Here is a 27,154-nt window from a genome sequence, read left to right as displayed (position 1 = left end):
TGGAGGGAGCAATGCGCCCCCTTCTCCGGAGGGAGTCGCAATTGCTGATTAAATTTAATTAATTGTATGTAATAGGGTATTTTAAGGAATGGATAAGGAGAAGATCTTCATCCACTTCTTCAATGGCTGCCCTTCATGTTGCATCTCTGCTGGACTCTTTTTCCGGACTCCTGTCCGAGACGTCGGGTTGCGTAGTCACGTTTGAAGCTTACAACTCTCGACTTCCAAATCAGCTGATTTGCGATGACCAGAGTTCACCACTACTAGTCCAACCCGGTGGATGGTATTCAAATCCGAATAAAAGCAACTAAATTTATTAGGATTTAAACCTGAGAACTTCGACTTCGAAATCAACTGATTTACGACGACGAGTTTACCATTAGACCAACCCGGTGGGTTTAAATTTTATTTAAACAACCAAATCATTAGTTCAATTTTCTATAAGCAGGTGAAATATTAATAGTAAATAACTTTTATTAAATGGCTCAAAGGAAATGTTTCCTCTCAATATGTTGAGGTTTGTTTTTTAATATTTATTTTTAAAATAATTTTAATATATTCGTCTGTTACCTACAAAAACATTAATGAGCAGATAAATTGAAAAACAGTAACATGAGTAATCAGAATTTTTTAAATTAATTACATAATGTATAATTTAATTAATTACACCGGTATACACATAGTTATGCGTATATCTACAGGTATTAATCATTTCACCTGAGAAAGGTTAAATTTCGCCATGAAAATGAATTAATTCATTAAATAAATCACGGGGATTTTAGTTTTTTTTTGTTTTATCTTGTTTCCCTATCCTTTGGGATGGATTAACCGTAAAGCATATAGGCACAGCCCAGAGGATTGTCCATTCTAACGGATCGTTTCAGTGCCTGCCTCCAACTCCTAGGGCAAGGTATCCAGGCCCGACTGTGTCGTTCCTGTACCCCACCCTAGGGACCGGGACTCAGTGTCTTGATGTCTTGTCTTCAATGTGAGTATCCCACAAAGGGAGCCCACATCGGGTGTCGGTCTTTTAACAGCTGCCTGCCTCTAACCGGATCCCCACCCGAGTCTCTATCTTAACAGCTCGAGGGCGACGGAGTCCTCATCCCGGCAAGCCCGAACGAACGACGACTCCACGGAAGGCTGTCCATCACCTCCTCGCTAACTTGTCGTCCCTGCCTTTGTGCTATAGTATCTCCGTTATATATTCTCACCCAGCCCTGAATTTAGGATTGATCCACTAGCCATATCTCACTGGATGAGACCGATGTAGGAGGCTTCGACAGAATGATAACGTCCAGGTTATGTCCAGTAACCTCCTACCCCTGCTCGTATTAATTTGGAGATACTTTCATTGAAGAGTTGGACAGACGTCGGTTCTGTGACCCTCCTTATCATAAATCATGCATTTCGTCTTGTTCTGACATGGGCTGACCTGTGGCCCGGGATTTAGTTGTACATAAATAAGATTACCGTTAAAAAAAAATTAAATTTAGTAATTCTTCGGTAATACCATCGAAAAAACTAAAATACAGTAAGATTGTTAGATTACTAACATTTATAAGCTAATATTTTCATATAATTGTTATAATTGTAAAAAAATTTAAAAAAAACCAGGATGGCTACGAAAACTGAAGTCCAGGCTCAGATAAACATTAGTCGAACGATACATTTGTAAAAACTTGTCTTAAAAAACATTTCTTCTTCTATATCAGTAATTAAATTATGGAGGTAGACATGTTCTTTCAAATAATTTTATAAAAAATAACCAACGAATAGTTAAATCTAGCTGTCCGTGAAACCAGTTCAAAATTTTACTTCCCTAATCAATCAAATGACTCCATCCCTTTTACGAATGCTTACAGATTATTTCTGAAGCATTAATGTAAATTGATTGTTTTATTTTCAAATGTATTTAAAATTTATAAGTCATATTACTTAAGATAGTAACAATTAACTAAAACTATGTTTTATTTAGTAATTTTTGAGCATCAAAATAATAATTAATAATTTTGAATTTCGTGGGGCCATTTTCGTTCGAAACGGTTAAAATCATTCAATAAACTTTACATCGAAATGGTTCTTTAGAAAAACGTTTTACTAGTTTTTGGGATACGTTTGAAGTTACCCCTACTTTCAATAGAAATTTATGAAAAATACCACCCCCAATTTCTTAACTATCTTTTCATGTTTCAAAAAATGTTATTACCTTCTACGTTTGATTTATTTACAATATTGTTTTTTAAATTTATGTAATAATTAATAATTACTTAAATAATAAGATATATATACATATATACAATTTTATTGCGAATGAGGTTGCAGATTGTGTATTGGATTCGTACTTCTATAATACAGTCCGGAACTTGCTGTAAAGAAACATCCTGACTATGGGGATACCCACCTTGGGTGACGGTTCCGGTCGCTTCACCATTCCGTGCGTTCTTAGCCCTGAAGCGGTGTACGAGAGGTCGTCTTATTGACCCTCAAACACTGATTACATTTTGCAATCATCAGCTAGGCCTCACTCAAGATGCCAGTGATGAGAATGTTTCAGTAGATATTTAAAAAAGAGATGCTTTGCCATCGCTAAATTTCGAATATATTCGCTCAACATTCCTGTTCCGTTGCCTTCATAGTTATTAAACGTGTTGCAGAAGTGTGACTTTCTCGTTTATTACCAAATAATCTCCTTTGTTCTTTAAATAGTTCTAGTTTACTTAAGAGTAAAAATAAGAAAACTTATTATAATTGACTCTAAATGTCGCTGTTGAATAACAATAAACTGTTACACTAAGTTAACAGTTAAAATATGACGGTATAATATAAAATTAAATAATCAATCTTTTTTTATAAGACTATAATTATTGGCCGAAATTTTAAATTGGATAACGCAAATAAAATTTTCTTTGAAAAATTGCTTTATACGGTATTGAAAAACATGTTTATAAATTAATCAACTATAACGTTTCAATATTTTAACTAGTCTTCAAATATTTAATGGTTAAAAAATGCATTAAACCACAGAAATTTAAATTAAAACTACAAACTTTCTAAAATTTTATTTTAATGCATTTTCATGGTGAAAAATATTTAATCTTAAACTTTCTAATTTTTTCCGCAACAGAATTAAATTATAAAATAAAAAACATATTTTTTTTTTCACTTTCAAAGTGACCGTGCTCTCAAGATTAATATTCTAAAAACTACTTTAGATTAAATCTATGACAAATTGTACAAGTTTTAATACCTGCACTCCTACTTGTTTTGATAATATGCAGAAGAAGCATAAGGATTGGTGGAAAACCTTTTTTCATCAAGAGAGGATCGGAACCTAAGTCCAAAATAAAAATTAAAAAAAATTATTACGTAATAAAATAAATCATTAAAAATAAAAAATTAGCCCACCGAGCTGGTCTAGTGGTTAATTCATCGTCGTAAACTAGCTGCTTAACAGCTGATTTTCGTAGTCGAAGGTTCTAAAATTCGAATCCTTGTAAAAGCTAGTTGTTTTATAACGGAATTAAAAACAATTCAGTGGATACCGCTGTACTTCGGTGATTTTTTTTTGGTTGTTTGTTTAACCTCCGGGTCCACCGTTAGGTATTGCTTCAGAGGATGAGATGAATATTTGTAGCCTGTGCAAAAATGCCATGCCTGACCGGGGGATTCGAACCCGGGATCTCCGAATAAAAGGCTACTATTCGCGCCACAGAGACCGGCCGGTACTTTGGTGATTTTTTTTCCTGCCTCCCGGAACCAGACCCACAATTAAGCATGAACACGGTTCCGGGAGGTGCCTTTGGCTCTAATTGCCAGACGAGGGAAATGTCAGGCCCGGCAATGCCGTTCCCGGCCTCCATCACCCAGCAACCGGGACTCGGTCCTTTGTGCTTCGCCTCTAACGGGGCCGTCCCTCCGGGGTGCGGCGGGGCCGTACTTTGGTGATTTTTTTAATCTTATTAAGCACCCACGAAGCAACTGGTCCTCGCCGTTAGGCTTTACCACAGTCGCTCCAGTGTGCCGTGGCAGTCGTCTGCCCCCCTGTCTTGCCCTCCTCTAGAGCTTCCCTCCGGGGTCTCACAAGCTTCATCAAGATCGTACTATGGTGATTGGAATTCATTGACCACACCCACACGTCTCAGGAGTGGTCGGCCGAGTCTATACAAAACAACACCTCAATTACATGTCATACATATCAATCTCATTTCACTAGTCTAGGGGGGGGGGGAGGGGTTCTTATTAATAAAAGATCATCTAGTTGAAGAGGTTAAAACGTCACTGAACATTTTCACTATTTGAACAGATAGCAACGTACACGTTAAGGAAAAAAACAAGTGAGCAAATTGCAAAAAAAAATTTACCATGGGAAGAGCGCAATTCAAGTATATAATTAAAAAAAAAATAACAAAGCTATTGCATTAGATATCTCTTATTAATATTTAGTTCTTTTCTTTCAATTTTTTTTTTTTGAGAACATAATGAAAAATTCACCAAAAAATGTACGAAACTTATTTATGATACAATAGGAGGTGTCGAACGTATACATATATTTGAAATACCATTTATAGCCGATCTTTTTTTCCAGAAATAAAGTTCTTAAACTTAATTAAAATCGGGAATAATGAAAATCGGGAATTTACTATTGACAAATAGAATGATAAAATTTAAAAAATGCGATAATCCGCCTCGTAGATATGAAATAGAATTTTAACATAATGCCGATCTTCGTAGCGGAGTGGTAGCGTTTCAGCCTTTCATCCGGAGGTCCGGAGTTCGAATCTCAGTCACGTATGGCCATTTTTCATATACTACAAAATTCCATATTTCCACGGACAAGCCTCAGGCTTATGTGTGGAATTAATTCATCAGAAACAAAAAAAAATTGTAAATTTAGACTGATACTTAAGTTTTTTTATTTGTATAATTTTTTTATTAATATCATAATGCAGTGATTCCCAAACTGTGCCCCGCGGCCTCTTCATAGGGGCGCCGCGAAATATTGTAAAAGCTTCATAATTAATTGAACCAAGACATTTATAATTATTAATTTAATGTTAATAAATTAAAAAATATTGAAGATACACGAGTTTCATTTATTTTTATCTCTTACTTACGAGTAGTTATACTTTTATTTACGGTAGGGCGCCATGGAAAAATTTTAATTGAAAAAGGACGCTGCGACTCAGAAAGGGCGCCGCGAATCGAAAAGGTTTGGAAACCACTGATATAAAGTAATAGTTCGTTAATGTACTTATTTTTAGCTGTGTAATGTATCTATAATTAAGTGAATAGTGGTAGTTCGACGGCCGTATGATCATGATTGCGCACAATGACAATTCCCCAGTTTAATTGTCTAGAATGGGCCTAGACAATGCTTCTTAGTAGACTTATTACGAAAAAAAATAAACTATCGATTTATTAATAGGAAATAAATTCTATTTGAAAATAATTTAGTCAAGTTATTTAAAATAAAGAAAGAATTAGAAAATAATAATATAAAATATTATAGCAACACTTTTTCCGTACGTATCCTTCATCTAATTTAAGCTTTCACAAACTTTTTCTAATATAACTCTTTTACTCTTAATTTGAAAGCAAAAATAGAGTTATTAAAAATGAAACCATTCAAATCTTGAAACGATCTGTTCTTAACGATTCTGGGTTAGAAAACATTTATAAATGATTAAATTAAAATGTAAATTCTAATATTAATAAAACTTAATAATGTATATATATTTTTTCCAGATAAAACTGAAGAAATATGGATACAGGAGAAAGCAGCATGTCATCATACATGTCGCAACCAGCCATTACTGTCAGAAGTGCATATAAAAAATATTTAAATCATGTAGTTTTAAGAGGTTTAAATATGACTGTTCCTGAAAATTCTATGTAAGTATATTAAAAATTAATTTCAAAGTTTGTTTTTACAAATATTGTTATAGTCAATGATTTGTAATTTTTATAGCTTGATTATAGCTGGGGATGTTGCTTTATAGATGGGATCTAAGTACTGGTTGTAATTTCAACAGTTGGTTTTAACTTCATTCCAGTGAAGTGATGAGTTAATCGAGCCGCAAGACGAAAAACTCGAATACAAATAATATCCAGTGGCGGCTCGCGTATAGGCATTGTAGAAATCCAGCATCCCCTATATCCACAGATATTATCGAAAACATTTAATATAATGAGTCCTTTTTTCTTTAATTCTTTCTTTATACTTGTACAAAATATAATCCTTAATCTTAATGTCAGTAATCATTCCCAAGTTTATGAAAAAGATACAAAAATCTTTGTATGGAACTGTGCGCTTCACAATGGCAGCGGACAGTCGCATGCGCACATACGAAGCTGCACGCGAGGCTGCGAGGGTGAGAGAGTACTGACGCTCCAGCAGTGCCGTCCCTGGTGTGCTGGTGGAAGGTAGTCTTTTTTTTTACTCCGCGTATTTATAGAACGTTCCTTGTTCGTTCCCTTTTCTGTTTAGTCGGTGGAAGGAATATGAATGTGGATTAGTTATTTTTTCAGCAGTGATCAAAAGATGGCGGACAATAAGGGCTCTTCGATTGCCAAATCTGTCCAAAAACACGCTGGAAGGGCGAAAGAGAAGGTAATGAGTAAAAAGTAATTATGTATTAGTTTCTGTGAATATAGAAATTTAAATTAAGCGCCATTGGACTATAGTGTTTTTAAGCGGACATTTTATTAAGTTATTATCTAATAATACTAAAAAATATTATCTGTATTGAGATTTTTATTACTTATTCGGTTAAACCGAATACGGTCTTTAAGCACAATGTGCTGAAAAACCGTGTGTCATATTCTTGAATATGATAAAGTGTAGAATCAGATTATTATCTGCTTCCAGCTATTCTATTTGATTAATTTTTTCGGTTCTTTTATTTTATAGAGAACTTTAATCATGGACTTGAAAAGTCCCAGAAAAAAATTTTCTGGAGCAGCATCACCATTAATTTTAGCTACGAGCCGTCACTGTAAATATCATTGTGCTATATGAAATTCACCTTGTACTAGTGCCTGGGCTACGCTGAATATGCTGAATCACACGATGTTTATTATTAACTCGATGATTTACGTGGCGTTCAACAGAAAAGGAACACACTTGAAATGAGCCTTTCGTTCGTAAATGCTGATTACTGAAGAATGTTTAAAGAGAATACTTTAAAGAATGCTTTAAAAATAACGCTTATTACATACAGAAAGAATAATACGATTTTCTGTCTGCTTTTCATCTGTTTTGTTTCAATAAAAAAAAAACATTTTTCAAAGTTTTTATTTCCTTTTTTCGGCTGTATTTACAGATTTTTTCTCAAAATTAAATCCTCTAGAAGTTTTGTTATTTAATCTTCCGAATTTACTAGTCATTTAACAAAGCTATTGTACTATAAATCTAAAAGAAGTTGTTTATCGACATCGATTTTGTGTTTTATGTCGGATATCTTAAAAATTATTGGAGTTAATGTTCTGGGGCCTGTTTTATGCTATTTGCCAAGTCAGATTACATAAGAAACCACCAACTTTACTACTCAATTTAGGTCAAAAAAATTGCAGTAGGATTTCTTTTTATTAGAAGAGCTAAAGTCCTTTCGCTAGCTGTAACTCGAAAACAAAGTATTTGCATACCTATGTTTATATTACCTTTTTTCATTATTTTCACCAGTAGAACAAGTCTAGAAAGATTTCCATTTCTTCGTAGGACACATTGTATAAGGAGGAAGCGTAAAGGAAAAATTAAGGACGCGTTCATTTTTCAGGGAGCTTCCCTGAAAAATTAAGAGTAGGAAATAAATAAAATTGACAGAAATTTTAACTGATTTCAACTATTTATAAAGCTTTTCTGTTTTTATTACATCATCGCGTCATATAAGGGTAAGTTGTTTTTTGTACTAGTTCCAATTTACGACACATTGTTGTTAACTTATATAATCAAACACTGTATGAAGCACTGTTACGCGTTAGTTATGCAAGGAACATATTCGAGCATTAAAAGCATGTTAAAAACATGCTTTTTTTAAAAACAGCGCTATCTGTTGGACGTAAAAGCAACACACGCTATACTAAATATATTATGATTCTATTTCAGTGTTTCCGGTATGTGTGTCCGTTATAGAGTAAAAAATTACTGGACCGATATATGCGCGGGGAAATGGTGAGAAAGGGAAAATTCGAAAAAAGTAAAACGGAAGAAGGGGAAAATGGAAAAATAAAAAAGGGGGAAAAGTTGAAAAGGAAATGGAAATGGGAAAGGATAAAAAATAAAACAGGTAATGGGTAAAGAGGAAGGGAAAAGGGTAAACAATGGAAGGGGAAGAAAGAGGGAAATGGGAGAGTAAAATGGGGAATGGAGGAAAGTGAAAGGGAATATGGTAAAAATGAAAATGGGAAAAGGAAAATGGTGAAAAGGGGAGAAAGGGAAAATGGGAAGGTTAAATTTTGTGAAATTCCGTAATGTTAATTTTTTATAAAATTTTCAATTGTGTTCATTTAATCCACATATATACTCAAATCTAGCAATAGCGAAGCATTTCCATGTCTGCTAGTTACGAATAAAAAAAAAAATTATCAATTTCAAATAATTTAAAAAAAAAATTATTCACCGTTTTATTTTTCAATGTATTTTAAAATTATGTCTTCATATTAATTTTCAGAATACGGTTTAAAAATTGAATTTAATTACCTCTGTTTATATTTTCAAGATTACCACTAAATTTTGTTTCCCTCCTGTATTTTGAACTTTTCTGTTCTCCTTATCTAGTTGAGATGGATTTTTTTAATGAAAAAACATCTCATGAAAATCGAAGCAGCCATTTCATTAGAGTTACAGTACCATAAATATACATACACATTATACACGAGATTGTTGAACATATATATACTAACCGATAAGGATATGGCTGTAAGAGACCAGTAATGTAGCTCCTAATGAATATTTATAAGCTCAATCTAGGAAGTCATATCAGCCCATGAATTAAGTGTCTTTCTGACCGTTTGCTTATGAATTTCATATCTGGACAGTGTATCCAAATTTCACAAAAATTATTTAAAAAAAAAAATGTTACAATGGTTGTGATATAAAATTTTATTAATTTTTATTAACAATATAACAAAATATGATTAATAAAACTCTCTACTTTGAAAGAATTGGACTAATTCAGGTGTACGACTCATTAATTAAAAAATTAAAACCGATATTTTGAAAATAAATAAAAAATCGCAAATTGTAAAAAAAGGAAAATAAATAAATAGTGTTAGCATAATATATTTAAATACATTGAATTATCATTCCTTTTCTACCTGTGTAACTGTTTTTTTGTTTATAAGTACAACTTTTTACCCAGCTCAGACTGTTAACCTTTAGAACGAAAAACAAGTTTTTTAAGGATATACTTGTATGTACAGGAATCCAATATTTTCAAGATAGTCTACTTTTTAATATAAAGATATTTAATATTACAAGGAAAAAAATATCAACATATATAGTAATAACAGTTATCACAGGATATTTTTTCATTAAAATATATTACATCGGTCAATTCACAGTTCTATTTATTGGCAGATCTTCTCATGACATGGCATTCATTTAAGCTTCTCATTTCTGGGTCAGTTTATGGGTGATACTGTCTCTTCGTAGGTTAACTGAATTAAACATCTGTTTCCTGTGTTTATTTATTTCTTCCACCCATTCTATTTAAGATACCTTCAATTTATAAAGCACTATTTACGCATTTAGGCTAAATAAATTTTCTTCTTTTAATATTTTGCAACAAAATGCAAATAATATATATAATACAATTGATTAAAGAGTTATTAGATTACAGTGATTAATAATGCTGTGCCTATAAGTCATGCCAAGAGAATTTTAATTTAGACAAAATTATAAAATAAGTAAACGCAGAAAAATAACTTTTCTTTTGTTTTAAGTTTTTTTGCTTAATTATCACTCAAAATAAATAACATAAAGAAATCAAAATTATAATAGAAAAACACACAAAAAATAAAAAAATTATAAAACAAGTAAAGTATTTGAAATTCTGAACTAGCATTTCAATTTCCCTCGAGAGACAACTTCTGGTGATTTACGTAAACAACGTGAAAAGTAATCATTCTAATTCAAATTTTAACAAGTTGAAAAAAGAATTCCATAAAAAGTTTGGAATAACTACATATTAGTACTGTTCACACAAAATATAAATTGACAACTTTATCCATCCTTAGATTTGTTAATAAATATTAAAAAAATTTACTCGTTTTGATAAAATAAAACTAAAACTGAAAATAAAAGTGGTATAATCTTCCTCTGAGCAAACCAGTGGATAGCGATAGTTTATATCTTACTGTAAACATAATTAGGAGGATACCCTTTTTCCAATGTTCCTACTATTTTTTTAAACCCTCTAAAAAGTATGATTTGTCAAATTCTTCAGAATAGGCTTCTGTCTCAATGATGACCTCTTCATTTTAGCTGAACTTTTTCCTGCGACCATGTTTTCATGTTGAGGAACAGAAAGAAGTCATAGGGAGACAGGTTGGGTGAGTACGGTGGATGTGGCAGCAATTTGTAATGTAATTCATGCAATTTGGCTGCAATGATTCCGGATGAGTGAGCTGGTGCGCTGTCGTGATGAAACAGTATCTTTTTCTTTATCAACTGGGGCCGTGTCTGTTTCAATTTCTCGATGAATTGGTCCAATAATTAACTGAAGTAATGCTCCATGATTTTGCTTCCTTTTTCCAGAAAGTCTACGAGGATTATTCTCTTCGCATCCCAAAAAATCGTAGCCATGACCTTTCCGGCCAACGGGACCATCTTGGCCTTCTTTGGAGCAGATTCGCCTGGTAAAACCCATTGTTTTGATTATCGTTTGGCCTCTGACATATAGTAATAGATGCAGGTTTAATCAACGGTGACGATTCGATTTAATAAGCAAAATTTTCCTTAAAGAGGGTCCAAACATTGCTTCGGAGTTGACAGCCCTATCCGCTTATTGTCCAAAGTGAGCAATCACGGCACCCATGATACCGACAGCTTTCTCATTCTTAATTTATCATGTAATATTTTTATTACTGTTTTGTATGACATACCTACATTCTCTGCTACTTCACAAACTTTTATTTGGCGATCAGCAAGAATCATGTCGTGGACCTTTTCAATGATTTCCTAAGAAACCATGTCTGCTGGGTGACCTGGCCACTCCTCATCAAAAACAGATATACGGCCATGTTTAAATTCATTTCTTACTAAAAACACCAATAAATTTGTTTATTGGTTCGTTTAAACCAATATCTCACAGTTGGCAGAGATCCAACTTCCGATAACTGTCAGATAGACAGAATCCAACTTCACTTTTATTTCTTTGCACATTCTTCCATCCAAAAACAAAAAATGAATTACAGATAAAAATTGTTCTTTTTCCATTACATTAAGTAACACCAAATACGTTTAATACAAATGGCAGTCAAATAAAAACTAACCTATGAATCAATCTATCAGTCTGACATCTTGTATGGCGTAGTTTGATAGATGGTAGGATACTGTAGTAATGACAAACTTTCTTCAACACCACCACCTAGCTTCAAACACGGGTGATCCACATATTCCTTAAGGATTTTAAGAGTTAAATAAAATAAGCTTTATTCTGAAGAAAATCTGGATTATGATCAGCAGATTTCATTTCCCCTCCAGTTTAAATTTTCCATGATATTTTTAAAACTTTGTTCTATAATCATATGTCTAAGGAAAAAACAAGCAATATGAATCGTAACTAAAGTTAAATTTATAGTCTTACATTGGTATTAACTCTAAAGATCAAGGCAACTTTTGTAATCTTTTGGGAATTTTTATATTTTTGTTTTGTAATGTAATGACATATAAGTGTAATAAGTGTTAAAACCAAATGGTTGTTGGTAACCTGACAAATAACACAAATAACTCATGATAATGGTTTTGCCATGAAGAATAACTATCAACAATTATTTTAAAAAATAAGGAGTGAAATGATTTCCCACTTCTTACTTCTTCATTTAGTTGTATTAATTATTGTTGCACATTAGAACATCAAATCTACAGAGGATATATGTGATGTCATTTCTAAACGCAACAACTCAATTCTACAGCACCTAGCAACTAGTTGTACAGCAGCAACTAGCTGTTATTACAATGAACATGGAAGTGTTTAAAAAATTTCCTTTTTAAACTAAAAAAATATTAAATTATTACCTTAATATTACAATAAAAAATATTACAATAATTTACCTTATTTTTGACCTTGTCAAAAATTCCTAGAAGATAAGTGGAAGAACTAGAAAAATTCTTTTAAAAAATAACAGAATGAAGTCACTGACTGAACAGAGTAATATTAAACTTCTTAAACGAATTGTTGAAATTAATTACATTTTATTAATACAAAATATGATTATTTATTTTTCTTTAATTTGTTTTTAGCTATGGATTATTGGGCCCCAGTGGTTGTGGTAAAACAACATTACTTAGCTGCATAGTAGGTAGAAATGAACTTGATGCAGGTGAAATTTATGTCAAAGCAAGAACAAAAAATAATATCGGATATATGCCTCAGGTAAAAATTAATTCAGCTTTTAAAAGTTAAGCATGAAAATGAAGTATTAATGCCACCCTTAATTTCTAAATCAAAAGATACATACTCTAATGATATTAAACAGTATACAGTTGGTTACAGATTTTACTAAATTAACTTGTTAAGCATTACAGGTATATAAGTTGGTGATATGATACATATAAGATAAAATACACACAGAGAAAACACACATATCACCGTTTTTTTGGGACAAATAGGTAGGAATGACACATAAGTAGTCAGACCTTAACTAAGCGAATGATGTATCATATATATTTTCTTTTATGTAAGAATATATGCAGTCGCATAAGATAATTCAATAATTGATTTATTTACAGAGTTTGTATTTTAGTATCCGCAGCATGTATGTTTAAAAAATATTGAAGTGTTTTTAAATCAATTACAGTTTTAAAAAATCTCTATGAATTGTTATAAAGTTATTTAAATTTAGGAGCACAAGGTGTGATGAAAAAGTATCCAACCTTGGCTGATAAAAACAAAATTACTTAATTTTTTTTAATTCAATGACTTTTTCATTTAAAGTAAGCCCTTTCTGATGTAATACAATTATTCCAGCGATGTTTTCATTGGAAACATTTTTCAAAATAATTTTTAGTCGGCACCATCCAGAGATACTTGGCAAAACATGGGATTGGACAACTTCAATAGGCTCCTTACCCACCAGACATTGTTCCCTGCAATTTTTGGTTCTTTCGTAAGCATAAAGTTCTGCTTAAAGAAAAGAGATCTGAAAACAGAGAAGAGATCAGAAGAAAAGCTACAAGAGGCTTATGACACTCAGTGAAAATGGCTTTGAAAAATGCTTCCAACAATGGAAATATTGAATGAAGTGTGCTGCATCAGAAGGGGCCTACTTTAAAAAAGGAAAGTCACTGAACTGAAGAGGTTAAGTATTTTTGTTTTTTTCAGCCAATATCGGATACTTTTTCATCACACTTCAAACTCCTGACTGAAATATTTTTTAAATTTATAAATGTACAAATAATAAAATAAAAAAAGTATATAGACAAAAACTGCCATACTGGCACCACTTGTGTAGCCAGCACAAGAATGGAGCTGCAGTATGAGGGATATGGAGGGAAGTAGCAGTCCCCTTCATCAATCTGTCTCTTCTCTCACACATACTCTCATACACACGTATGTAACGTCTGTCTCTCTCACACATATGATAGTAGTCACACTGCTACTGCATTCTTTAGAGCTCTATTCTCGTTGTGGGCGAACAGTATATTGATGATATAAATAAATGAAAGAGATGAAGAAAAGGAAAAAAATTGGTGAAAATGGTCGATTGGAGCAGTTCACTTCTTGGCAAGAACCATGGAAAATAATTAACACATACATCAATTAACATTTCATTTCATTGCCAACATTTCCATTTTCAGCATTGAAAGTTACTATATGAATTTTCAAATCAAAAAGAAAAAAAAACATAAGGTAAATTACAAACACCACAACCTAGTAATAGAAAAATAATTATACTACAGTACCTGCAACAAATATTTAAATTGCCAATATATCAGACACATTCAACTACAAATATAACAGTAAATACAACACTGAATAAATATTCAACACACTGAATATAGCAAATAAAAATGCACTATGATTGCTAAATTCTTATATGCACTGAATGCTTACCTATGTATTTTATGTATGTGGTGAAAAATCTAATGATATATTTGTTTATTTTGTTGGAATTTTATTTATTTGTGTTTGTATATTTGAAATATTTTTTCCAGGATGCTAAAATTAAAGGAACTCGGCTGAGTCCATTTTTTCTACGTAGGATTGCTTGCAGTTACTGTTCTACACCATGAAGCAAATTTTTTCAGGCTAATAAGGAAATTGGAACCCTTAAAACTGACAAAAAATTGCATTTTTAAAAATCACTTCTTAATCTTTTTCTAAACAGTTTGGTATTAGATTCCTTTTAGCAGGCAAAAATTAAAAAAAAAAAAAAAATGTATTTTCCCATAGTTTAGCTTACAATTCTTAAAGCTTTCTGATGGATAAAATTACTGTCTTATGCATTAGATGAAAAATGGTAGATAAACAATGCCTTCCTTGATTTGGTTTTACTGTAAATATAAGCACTGTATTTGTAAATTTGTATCACTGTATTTGTAAATATAATTACTGTAAATGGTTTTTTTTTTTATAATTGCATTGCATGCATTATAATAACTGAATTTTGTAAAATGAAACTGGTTAAAGTATGTTTTTGCAGCTTCCATTTTTTTTTTATCTACTAACATAAAATGTTAAAAGCTTAATTATATAAACCAGCTAGAAGTAAGATTTAATTATTTGATGTTACCACTTACACGATTTTAAGCTATTTTACAATATGGCTTAAGGAGAGATTTGGGGAATGTTACAAAATATATGATATAAGATTTTACTTGTATCATTTATTTTCATAAATGATAAGAGACTTTGCAATTATAAAATTGATATATGAGTCTTTTTCCAAGTAGTAACTTACAATTAATTGATTTTCATAAAAATAGTCTTGCTGCTAGAGAACATTAGTGTTGTGTAAACCCTCTTTTATGTAACAATTTCATATGAAATTAAACTTACCTTTAGCAACTGAAAATTTTGATTTTTGAAAAAATATGCAAGGTTCAAACCCTCATTGACACTTTCAATAGATGCAACTAGGAACACTTTTTATTTTTTTTTTTATTTTATGATCCAAAATATGATAAACAAGATTTAATGACATAAAATTACAATAAAGATAAGTGAAAAAATCCAAACCACTACTGAACTAAATATATACTGAAAAAGAAGGTAGCATGCTAATCACTGTACCAACTGATTGATCAGTTGGTTGCAATGTACAATATACAGTGTAGTTGCTAAAATAATAACTGTAAATGCATAAAATAATAACTTTGTGATAGTTAATGGAGGTAATTAAGCTGATTAAAATGCTTCAGAAAACTTTTGTTTATGAAAAATAAAGACATTATAAATTTAAAAATCAGTTACATAATTTAACCAAACATTAATGTCATGAATTGTATGTAGATTAGATATTAGTAGGCTGTAAATTGACAAATAATTTTATTTACATTTCACAGGAACTGGCAATATACCAAGAATTTAGTATGTATGAAACATTAGCATATTATGGTTACTTATTTGGAATGACAAGAGAACAAATTGTAACAAGAACTGATGAGATACTTAATTTTTTAGAACTTCCACCGCATAACAGAACAGCAGAAACATTAAGGTATGATTAAGTAAGTTGCTTATAAGCATTTTGCTATATATATATTTTATATATATAAATTTTGCAGTATATATTAACATAATTAATTATCCTTTATCCATATGGAGCAATTTGTTTATGCACACATTTATTGTTCAATATTGGTTTAGTTTTCAAATAAGGGTTGATATTAGTAATTAATACTATTCTGGATATAACTGTGGTTAATAATAAAATTATAAAAATTATATTCTCATTGATGAGAATAATAATTATTATTAATATTATTCTTACCTTGTATATTTATAAACTATTCTTTTGTAAAGGTTAAAAGGTTGCTATTTTTTCTGCAATAAGTTTCTGATATAAGTTCTTTAAAGTTATGTAAAATCTGAAAACAAAAATATATATATAAATCTTTATGTATACTTTTATTACAAAAATGGTTAATGATTTTCTTTATCTAACTGTCGTTAGAGGAAGCATTATTAACAATATCAGTAGTGCTACAAATCAAGAAACTGTAATTAGCTCTGAAAATTATCGGAAGACCAATTATGATGATATTTGATTGAAAATTGTACATAATTTTCAATAGTTTAAAAAAAGTATAACCATGTTTTTCATGATTATATATATTTTATATTTAGATTTAGATTATTATACTTTTCATACTGAATAAATAAGTATATAATAAACAAAATATTTTTATAATTCATTCTGTATATAAATTTTTCAGCTATACTTTACATTAAAAAATTCTACTTCCAAATAATATATTTTCAAACAAATAAAACTCTTATTAACATAAATAAGCTGCCCAAATTATTTTGTTATTTGGATTTAGAATAAAAAGTTATAATAATTAATTAATTGCAAGTAAATTACACCAAGTACACACTTTTAGCATGTATTAAAAAATAAAAATGCATTCACTAATCAGCACAAACATAAAATAATTCAGTAAAAATCATAAAATATTAAATGATTTGATTCAAATTAATGAAACTTATTCTTCAATGTGGTATAAGGTAGCACTAGCTATTAATTAATTACACCTGTCATAAAAATGTTATAAAACCTCTTAAAAGTATATAATTGAATATTCAATTTGTGTCATGTTTGTTTGATATGTTGTTTTTTTTTTAATTAAATTTTCAAAAAAACAATATATTTAATGAACAAACGGAATATAAATCAGATATATTATTTGGTTAAATACTTCCAGAAATTATGTAAAACTTTTTTGATGGCTGTCTGTACAATCAACATCAATGCTATAATCACTTCACTGAAGAAGTAATTGAAAAAGTTCCATTAATATAAAAGGAAGTCATTTAATAATTAAAAAAAATAAATAATTTTATTTATTTTAGTTAATAAAATAAGATGTTAAAGAATAAATTAATACATAACAGCACATAAAAATTACAAACACACAACACTGTTTATAATCAGAAGTAACCGTAAACAGATATGTAATAAAGTTTAAAGTAAAGCCTTTAAGAAATTTATAACCAAGAAATATTAAAATAAATTTATGCATGTCTCAAAATAAGAATAATTTAGGTTAGATCATGGATAAACTCACACAGTGTAAAGTATTTCTTGTAGAACAAATAAAAAATCTAAGGAACAATATCCTAAGGCTAAAAAGCATGAAATAGGGGTAAAATATCAACCCATGTTCAGTAAACTAGATAACTAAAGTTGATAAATAATGATGTTGACATTACTACACCCTAAAATTTCCTATCAATCTTGTCACTGGTTGCAAGGCATAGATTAATAGCGAAGTAAATTTGGTTCAATTTGCCAATAAAAATTAATAGGATGAAAAATTTGATTGTTATTTATTACTAGCTAATGATCAACTCATAAAAATAAAATGCATATTCTTATTTAATGAACATTAATATATTTCACATCATTAGCTGATTAATCTTGATCATTTTTGTTACAGTGGTGGCCAACAAAGAAGATTGTCATTTGCAATAGCATTACTTCACGACCCAAAGCTACTGATATTAGATGAACCTACAGTAGGAGTTGATCCAGTACTTAGCCATAGGTAAATTTAATTTTTTGAAAGTGAAATGTAAATTGCAACACATTAATTTTAAATTCTTTAAATCATTATCAAAAAAATGTGTATTTATAAATTATTTAAAAATAACTCTAAATAAATATGACTGTTTTGAATTTAACAATCACATTTTTTTAAATAATTTTGTAGCATGTGTTCATTGTGGTGGCGAGGGGCACAAGCATGACGAATGTCCTAAGACATCAGAAGACCCAAATTAGATTTATTGCAAGCGCTCTTGAAAGGACCACAAGCACCCTGTCAGTAGTAAAGAATGTGGACACTATCTGAGAGTTGTTTAAATGTATTACAACTCAATATTTAATGGTTAGATTTGGTCAGTTAAATGCACAGAGTGCCTACGTTGTTCAACTTGAGCTTGGTGAGATAGTGCTATGTCAAGGGTTGGATGTTGTTCATTTACAGCATCCATACATTGTATCTGGTGAACTGCCAGGTTTTTCTCATTGGAAGAGGTTTTATTTTGGTTTGATAGTATGTCCGCCATTTTGTGCAGAAGAAAGGTTGATTGGATTTTCATTCAACAGCTCTCAAATGATCATCACATTGTGGTCTGTGTTGATGTTCTGAACTTGCATCTGTATGTAGTAAGTTCATATTTTCAGTAATAGAGATCCTGTTGATCATCATCTTGAGGTCTGTGATAGTATCCTTAGATTCTCTGGTACTAGTCCAATCCTTACTGGTGCAGATTGAATGCTAAGTCACTTTTGTGGAAAAGTTGTTTCACAGATGCTGGCAGTGAATTGAAGAGGGCTTGCTAGGGCATGCAGACTGTCTGCCCTCTCTCTCGACCCGGTTTGGCTTAATGTCAAACATGTCTGAGATTTTATGCAAATTACTTGACGATTTATTGCCTGACTACAGTGAAACTGGAGAAACCACACACAATCTGCATGTATGGCATGAGGTTGCTCAGTTTTGCAAGGCAGTGTCCTTGGAGATTACGATTGCTGAGGTGCATCAAGTTATCTGCAGTTTAGGTAGGGGCAAGGCCCCCGGCTTCGATGGAATAACTGCGGAGCTCCTTGTTCACTTGGTTGGGGTTAGAGTGAAAACAATCACACACGTGTTTAAAAATTATGGTTTGGAGGATATACTTCCCAGTATGTTGGAAGAAGAGTATTGTTAAATTGTTGTTTAAAGGAGGCGACAAGGATCCTATTGTTTCTTCATCATACAGGACCTTGACGTTGCTGTCAGTTATTGGTAAGGTCTTCAAGAAAGTTTTGTACCTGTATATAAATGAGAGGCTGATCTCACAAACCTTATTGATGGAAAATCAGATGAGTTTCAGCCTGGAAAGGGTATCGAGAACGCTATTCTCCGTGAAATGAGTCTAGAAAGAGCTAGTGAGGAGAAATATGTCCTGGGAATACCTGGACATCTCTGGTGTGTTTAATAACCTGTGGTGGCCTTCTGTCGTTTATCAATTACAAAAGAGACAATACACTGATAATGAACTGCGAGTAATGCAAAGTTACTTCAGGCATCGAGATGTGCTACTCCGCGAGGGCGGGCATGAGTAGGCAAGATACTGTCCAAAGGTTGTCCTTAGGACAGTGTGTGAGTCCTTTGTTGTGGGTAGTGGAGTTTGATTCCCTTCTGTGGTTGAGATTGCCCGGCGGGTGTCTTATCATGGCTTATGCCGATGATAAGCTCTTGCTGGTTGAAGGAAGGTTGAGTTCTGAGCCACCCAAGCATGCAGGATACTTGAGTTGTGGAGTCATGTTTGTTTTAAAGAGATCATTTCCTAGTAGAACACCGATGGGAATATGAAATCTGGTAATCACATCAGGGCATCCTGACTGAGGCAAGAACAAGGCCGTGAGATGTCTTTTGCCAGGGTTCTCCATAAGGAATAGGTACGAAGGGGGTAGTGTGGCGACCAAAATTGCTACATGGAGGGTGTTTTCCCCTATGGGGTCAGGATGTGGCTATACTGTATATAGTAAATAGCAGAAAATTGAGAAGTATCTAGCAACAGCAGCCAAAAAATCTATGCTTCTTTATTGTAAGTGAAATAAATAACCTAACGATTTAAATTAAAAACCAAATAGTAATCTTTTTTTATTTATGATACTTTAATGTATCTTCCTAAAATAAGATAAATTAATTTCATATGTTTTTAAAAACTATTTAAAAAAAGATTAACTTTCCTAAGGTGAGATAATATGAATATGTATTGGCAGTTACTGGTAAGTTCTTATGATTGAGGTGTACAATAGCTAAACAGAAGTCTTAAATATACAAATATATTCATGTATATTGATATTAAAAAATATATGAAATTAATTTTTTTTTTAAATTAGAAATTAAAAAATTTATAGTGATATTCCTTTATATCATTTATATAAAGGATTCTTTTATATTTAAAATCAGATTTTCATATCTTCATATATTTTTGAAATCTGAATTGAATCTGGTGAGCTACCTATACTAAACACTCGTTTTTACACTGTAGAAACAAAATTCTGTGCACAACTGACTGTACTGTAATCAGTCTGCAATGTGCCATTGAGTGTTTTGATGATTCCTGTATCATTCTACTACTGTAAAAGTTTGCCAGTGAGTTTAACTACTAACAGAAAAATTTATGGAAACTTGATAAACTGAAATTTCTTCCTTCGCACTTACAGCCATCCTTTTCTCTTTTTATATTTTATAACCAAATTAGACATTTTATTAGTACAGTGTTCTTTTCTCTCTCGCTAGAAAGTAAATATTTATTTTAAACCAAAATCAATTTTATCAATCTGATCAATGAATTCACAACTTTTATACTAATAAAAGAAAATAAGTATGATAGAATATAGGAAATTATTATTTTTTTTTAAATTACTGTTTAATTATATTCAATAAATGCAATGATTATTATGTGTAGGTGATCTAAGTTGTAATTAAATTTTTTTTTGTAGTATTTGGCAACATCTTTTACATATGGCAACAGTGCAAAAGAAAACTGTTGTAATTACAACACATTATATTGAAGAAGCAAAGCAAGCTCACACAGTAAGTAATTAAATATTAATTTTTTTCAATTTGATTTTAAATATAACAACAAACAACTGTATATCATATTGTAAATCAAAGTACACTACTTACTAAATGAGAGTATTCTAGTAAATCAAATTGTTTTTAAATCAAAATGCATGCCATTAAATTATTTTACGAACACCTGTGTACTCATCAAGTGTCGCTTGATTAACTAGAATTAATAAAATTAAGATATTGTTATTCTATATTTATGTATTAAAAGTGGTATTGTATTAAATTAAAGTATATTATCAAAAATAATTAAAACAAAAATTATTGAAAATAAACTAGATATTTTAAATTAATTTTAGAACACTGATTATGATTTTTTAGTTTTTCATTCTACATAAGTACTTTATATTGCATATAACTACCTCTTCAGCAAAACTGTCAAATGAATGATTCTTTTTTAAACACATCCAATAAAACAACAGAAAGTTAAGAATCTTAACAAAAGTTAAGAACAAAAGAAAGTTAAAAATCTCCTTCAAAAAGACAGAATTCATGATAACATCAAATATTTTACAAAGTCCCTAAATATGAAATATGGAAAAATCAAGTTACTAAATTTCATAATCCGGGAAAAATAAATCCAAATTGAGGTTTGGATAAAGAAGTCAATCAAACAGAATGAGAAAAATATAATTAGCCTCCCAGTTAAAAAAATATATTTACTTCAAAAAGAACATCTCAATAAAACCTAAAATCAGTTATTACAAAACACTAATCAAACCAGGACTGCACGCATGAGAATACATTTTTAGTTTGAAATCAAGTGAAATAAATGCAACTGGAAAAAAAGGAAAGCATAAAAAATTTTTGGACCAATAAAAATAGGTGAAAATGAACACAAATTCAGAAATGATATGATTGTTGATCTTTATAAAATTTTTATAAAATTCTTCATAAATTCTTTATAAATTTGATGTTGATTGTTGTCTTTATAAATTCAATGAAACTGAGAAAATTTCAGATTCAATCAGAAAAAGAAGAGCCAAATTCTTCATCCAGTATATAAGAATGAATGTTAACAAAACAAATTTTCAACTACAATTTACAACAAAATCTATTAAAATTACTTGACCTCAGTGATTTGAAAAGAACTAAAAAAATGAAAATATCTAAAGAAATAGTTCACGATAGAATAAAATTCAGAAAACTGATACAAAATTTCCAAGGTGACCAAGAAAAGAAGAAAAAATAAACCAAGAATGTCTGATCACAAGTGAGAAGGTAAAAACAAAACAAGAATGAAAAATTACTTGAATACCAGGAAGAAAGTGACTAGAAGAAAGAGAAGTGAATGCAAAATGCACATGGTTCCCAGTTGACCAAACTAAGAAAAAAGAAGCAAACAACAAATTACAAAAGTAAATTTCAATCATACATTTTTCTGCTGCCATAACTCACTTTATTAAAATATTTATTGAAAAACATTTTTAACATAATGTTCTAATTAAATGAAAAAACAAAACAAGTTTTAATAATACTGATATTATATAACACTTTAAAAATAAACAAGTAAAAGATTTAAATAAAAACAAAATAATAATTTTGTTATTTTTAACGCAAATGTTTAATCCAATGTAAGTAAAACTTACAATCAATATACAAAAAATTAGCTATTCTGAGTAGTTATTTGAATAAATAAGAGAATTTCCAAGAATAATTAATAAAATAAATATAAAAATCTGTTGTTATACATCTTTGTTTTACTGTTAAGCACTTATCATCATCAATAGTTTTACTTAAATTACTAAAAGAAAAAAAAAAACATTTGAAAACTAATTCACATTGGATATGCTGTATTAATATGTTCTGGCTACTTAGATTATATGAAAAATCATTCTTTCAGTAAATTTAACCAGAATGTTAGCATCAGAGAATAAAATCTAAAAACACTGCACAGATCAGTGAGAGAGCTTGAAATGACTAAAATGAAAAGAGATATAAATAATATAAATAAATAAAATCAAATTTTATAATATTTAATACAAAATAAAAATAAATACAGTATTTTAAAAGATAATAAGAAATTTAAAGAATAAAATAATATTTATGTAATGTTTTTAGATAGGTTTGATGAGGGGTGGTATTTTATTGGCTGAAGAATCACCACTACAGTTAATGACAATGCAACATTGTAATAATTTAGAACAAGCATTCCTTGAGCTAAGTAAGAAGCAATCAAATTCAGATGATGATGATATGAATGTAAGTGTTATTTTAAACAATATAGAAATATAGAAAAAAATAAGAATTATTAATTATCAAACAAAATTTTCTTCATCTGTCAATTTAAATCTTCACATATAAAATTAACTACTTTCTAATACCATTTCTTTATATTAATTATTCAATATTGTGGTAAAGTTACTTTCTATTAATAAATGGAGACAATGCGCATTGTTTCCCAGAAATAGGGATTTGTTAATTTTTTGCTTCACGCTTTTTGTTTCATCCTTTCTTATGGCTGTGACACAAGTAAAGTTTTGAGTTTTAAATGGCACTAATCATATAATTGCTCTTTCTAAGAGTCAATCTGCATTTAAGAGGGCTCTTAAGTGCTACAATCTATGTTAACGCCATTAATCTCTGTAGTGCTACTAATCTCATAATTATCATAATTATCATCATAAAACACGACAGTATATTTGACTCAGTGAAGAAAGGTACTGGAATGAACTTCATTCAATACCAATACAACATAGTCCAACAAATATGTGACAGTCCATAATAAGACTGTCACATATTTGTTAATCTTGTGGCATGGCTTTTATGTCAGGTTGTCTACTACCGTTATGGTTACTGGCATTTATTAATCAATTAATAATCATTAAATAATCTATTTTAAAAACTATTAAACCAAACAAAAGCTGTAATAAACAAACAACAACTTTTGAAGTCTTTAAATTTTAACATTTTCAGGTCATCAAAACAAAAATAATTGCCATAAACCCTTAATCTGGTATTGACTTAAAAAAGTTAAAATTTAAAAAACTGAAATGCACATTTTTTAGTTTTAATGTAGTTTCTCTTTGAAGTTGGTGACACTTATTTCAATTTATTGTATTTCACAGTTTTTAGTTTAATCTTTATTTCACATGGGAAGTATACAGAAAACTACCCTTGCGAAAAAAAAGGTGTTTACAAGAAATACAAAGGTGAGATATATTAGCTAATGCTCTCTGGAAGGAAGGAATATAAACATACTTTTTATCTCATCTTGATAAAAATTAGAAAAAAAACATTGAAAAACATGTAAAAAGATTGCACCAGAGCATAAGACTAAAAGTTTAATTTTCTTAAATTTTTAGAGGGAAGTATTTTAATTATCAGCCTTTTACCATTATTCTATAAAAATTTAATAATATGTAAAAAAAATATATGTATGTACAAAAGAACATAACAAACAAAAGAATCACTTTTAAAAATACAAAAGAATCATTGGAAAATTAGTGAACAGTAAGGCTTAAATTCTTTTTGATACATGGTAAAAAAAACAAAAATTAAAATAAAATTGGCAATTCCTTTTTTTTAACTCAGTTAAACAATAAATAGTTTCGAAAGACATTATCTGTAAAAGTTTTTTTGTGACTTCTGCAGGATGTTAATGTGTAGGGATGATATTGATGTTAATGTTCATAAGTTTTGTTTATCCCTCTACCATCCAGACAATTGTACAAACCTTTTCTTAGCAATTCAAATAATGTCTTAATCATGCAAACAACATTGAATATATGATAATTTAAAAAAAAAAAACAAAAATGAAAATAATAGACTAACAGAATTGTAAATAGTAATTAGTAGACAGTTTCTCTGAACTGAAAAACCAATTGAAACTCCTGAAAGTGGGTGTAAAATAAGATTGCTTAAAAAACAGATTTCAAAAATGTATATAAATTATATATTTTTCTGTAACAGTATTACTCATAAAGAAGTTATGAAATTAAAAAAAATGTATATAGAATGATTCATTGGAAAGGATAATAATTTAAGAACTGATTCTAGAGTCTGAAATAAGGGAAAAAGTTCATACAAACAAATTAAAAAACTTTGTTATAAATTTATGGCTAGCAAAAAAATTTGCCCAGATTTCAGTTCCCCACTCCCCAACTGCTCAGTGAAATGTCATACTGAAATTTTTAAAGCATTATATAAAGGAAAAACTTGATGGTTTCTTATGTTTTTGACCTGAAAAAAAAACAGATTCCAGAACTGTATCTCTCATTTAATGATATCAAACATAAAATAGAAAAATTTGGAGAAGAAAACTCATTTTTTGGGGTTTGAAGTTCAATAACTTTCTTAAATGACAATAACTGCATAAGTGTTATTATCAAAACCTGTAAAGAGTCAAATTCTGAGCAAATTGATGTAATAAAATCTATGGAAAACAAATATGAAAATCAATTTTTATTATTAAAAATAAAACAGAGCAAAACTTAATTCAAAATTGTTATGAATTTGTTAAAATTAAAAACAGCTGTTTTTACTAAAATATTTTTGGACATTTGAAAAATAAATTGGTTTCACTAACTTTTTTTCCTTGTTTAACCTCTGGGACCACCATTAGGTATTACTTCAGAGGATGAGATGAATGATTTGTAGCATGTGTGAAAAATGCCATGCCTGACCAGGATTTGAACCCGGGACCTCTAGATGAGAGGCCTACCACTCGCACCACGGATGCTGGCTGGTTTCACTAATTGTATGCTTTAATTTGAATACTCATTGTTGTCGTAAAAATTGTAGTTACATAGTAATAAACATTAGCTGGTAAAGTTATTTTTGACATAATTTTGATTGTGTTTATTTTTGATTCTCAAAAATAAACACAAGTTATGTAGTATTTTTGTGTTAAAAATTACAATATGACCTCTCACTTCAGTGGGGGAACTTGAATCTGGGCAAAGTTTTTCGCAAGCCATAACTCAATACTAAAATGTTTTCGGACAATACGTTTGTATGATTTTTTTCCTTATTTCAAGTTCTAGAATCAGTACATAAATTATTTCCCTTGTTGGAACAATTCATTGCCTTGCGGGAATTTGTTTTGGTCGTGTCAAAACCCTTTCCTTCAGAATCTTGATATCACTTTTCAACAAGCCATCTACTGGAAGTAATGGACAAGGACCTTCAAAGGTGAAACAACCCAAAATAAGTTTTTTCTGGGGGTTGTTTAACTAATAGTTGGATATAAGCCGGTGATGTATTTTTATCTGATGCTTTTCTAACGTATGAAACTCTTAGCCATTGAACATTAAAAAAATGTGACTCATCAAAAAACATTATTTCAGTTTTCTTTGGTTCAGTTAGCTTCTGCTTTGGCCCACAATAGTCTTTTTTCCCACATTGCTGGTGTTAAAAGCTGCTTTTTAGCTGGCCAACAAGCTTTCTGTCCGGGTGTAAGAAGTTAGCATCTAACAGTTGTCATGTATAAATCTCTTCTACTGGCTGCTAATTCTTGATTTAAGTCCACAGCAGAGTTTGGATTAAATTCATTTTTTCTCATTAACAACTGAACCTGTGTTGGAGTAGTCATTCTTTTATGGTCAGGTCATTCTTTTCTTAGGTGAAAAAGAACCAGTTTATTTAAATTGTTTTAAAAGAGCTTTTACTGTCCCTAGTTTAACACCTCACTCAGAAGCTATTTGTCATTGTCATATTGAATGCTTAGAAAGAAACAATCTTCAAACACTTCTTGCATTTATTTCCATTATTGTATATTCAAGATTAACAGAGCAGAAAATATGATTTTGTAATAAAAATTAAATGAACTTTCATAAAACACAATAAACAGACAACTTAAAGAATGGGTGAGGCCAATCAGTGTAGCTACGAATAGAAATAAACAAAAAATTCCCTGTGTTCATATTAATTTGCATGCTGGTGTAGGCTTGTAAGGAATCAGATCCTGATGTAAGGAATCATTTTAAGACCTAAACCCTGTTGGTATACTTCCAGATTGGGATTCAATTAATGGAATGGTTGACTATAGATAAGACCAATTAAACAATTTTAATTAGATTAATAGTCTGTTGAAACAGTTTACAATATGACTTATAAAATAATAATTTATGTAATCACAGCTAACATAAATGTTACATTCCATTATTTTACTCAAAAATATTTAAGATAAAGAAA

At 30.2% G+C, this 27,154-nt stretch overlaps 1 protein-coding gene across 3 annotated transcripts in view; it reads left to right on the top strand.

Annotated features, from left to right (window-relative positions):
- LOC142328627 (ABC transporter G family member 23-like) overlaps positions 1 to 27,154 on the top strand; it is a 153,096-nt gene that overhangs the window by 91,301 nt on the left and 34,641 nt on the right. For all 3 annotated transcript variants that reach the window (XM_075372469.1, XM_075372470.1, XM_075372471.1), the window contains 6 exons: positions 5,749 to 5,895; positions 12,467 to 12,599; positions 15,731 to 15,885; positions 17,828 to 17,935; positions 20,890 to 20,983; positions 23,081 to 23,221. In XM_075372469.1, the coding sequence (XP_075228584.1) occupies positions 5,765 to 5,895; positions 12,467 to 12,599; positions 15,731 to 15,885; positions 17,828 to 17,935; positions 20,890 to 20,983; positions 23,081 to 23,221 (762 nt within the window). In that variant the 5' untranslated portion in view covers positions 5,749 to 5,764. The remainder of the gene's footprint in view (positions 1 to 5,748; positions 5,896 to 12,466; positions 12,600 to 15,730; positions 15,886 to 17,827; positions 17,936 to 20,889; positions 20,984 to 23,080; positions 23,222 to 27,154) is intronic.

This window comes from Lycorma delicatula, chromosome 8 (genome assembly GCF_047948215.1).
Source record: "Lycorma delicatula isolate Av1 chromosome 8, ASM4794821v1, whole genome shotgun sequence".
NCBI classification, from domain to species: Eukaryota; Metazoa; Arthropoda; class Insecta; order Hemiptera; family Fulgoridae; genus Lycorma; species Lycorma delicatula.
This window is presented reverse-complemented; position numbering and strand designations above follow the sequence as displayed.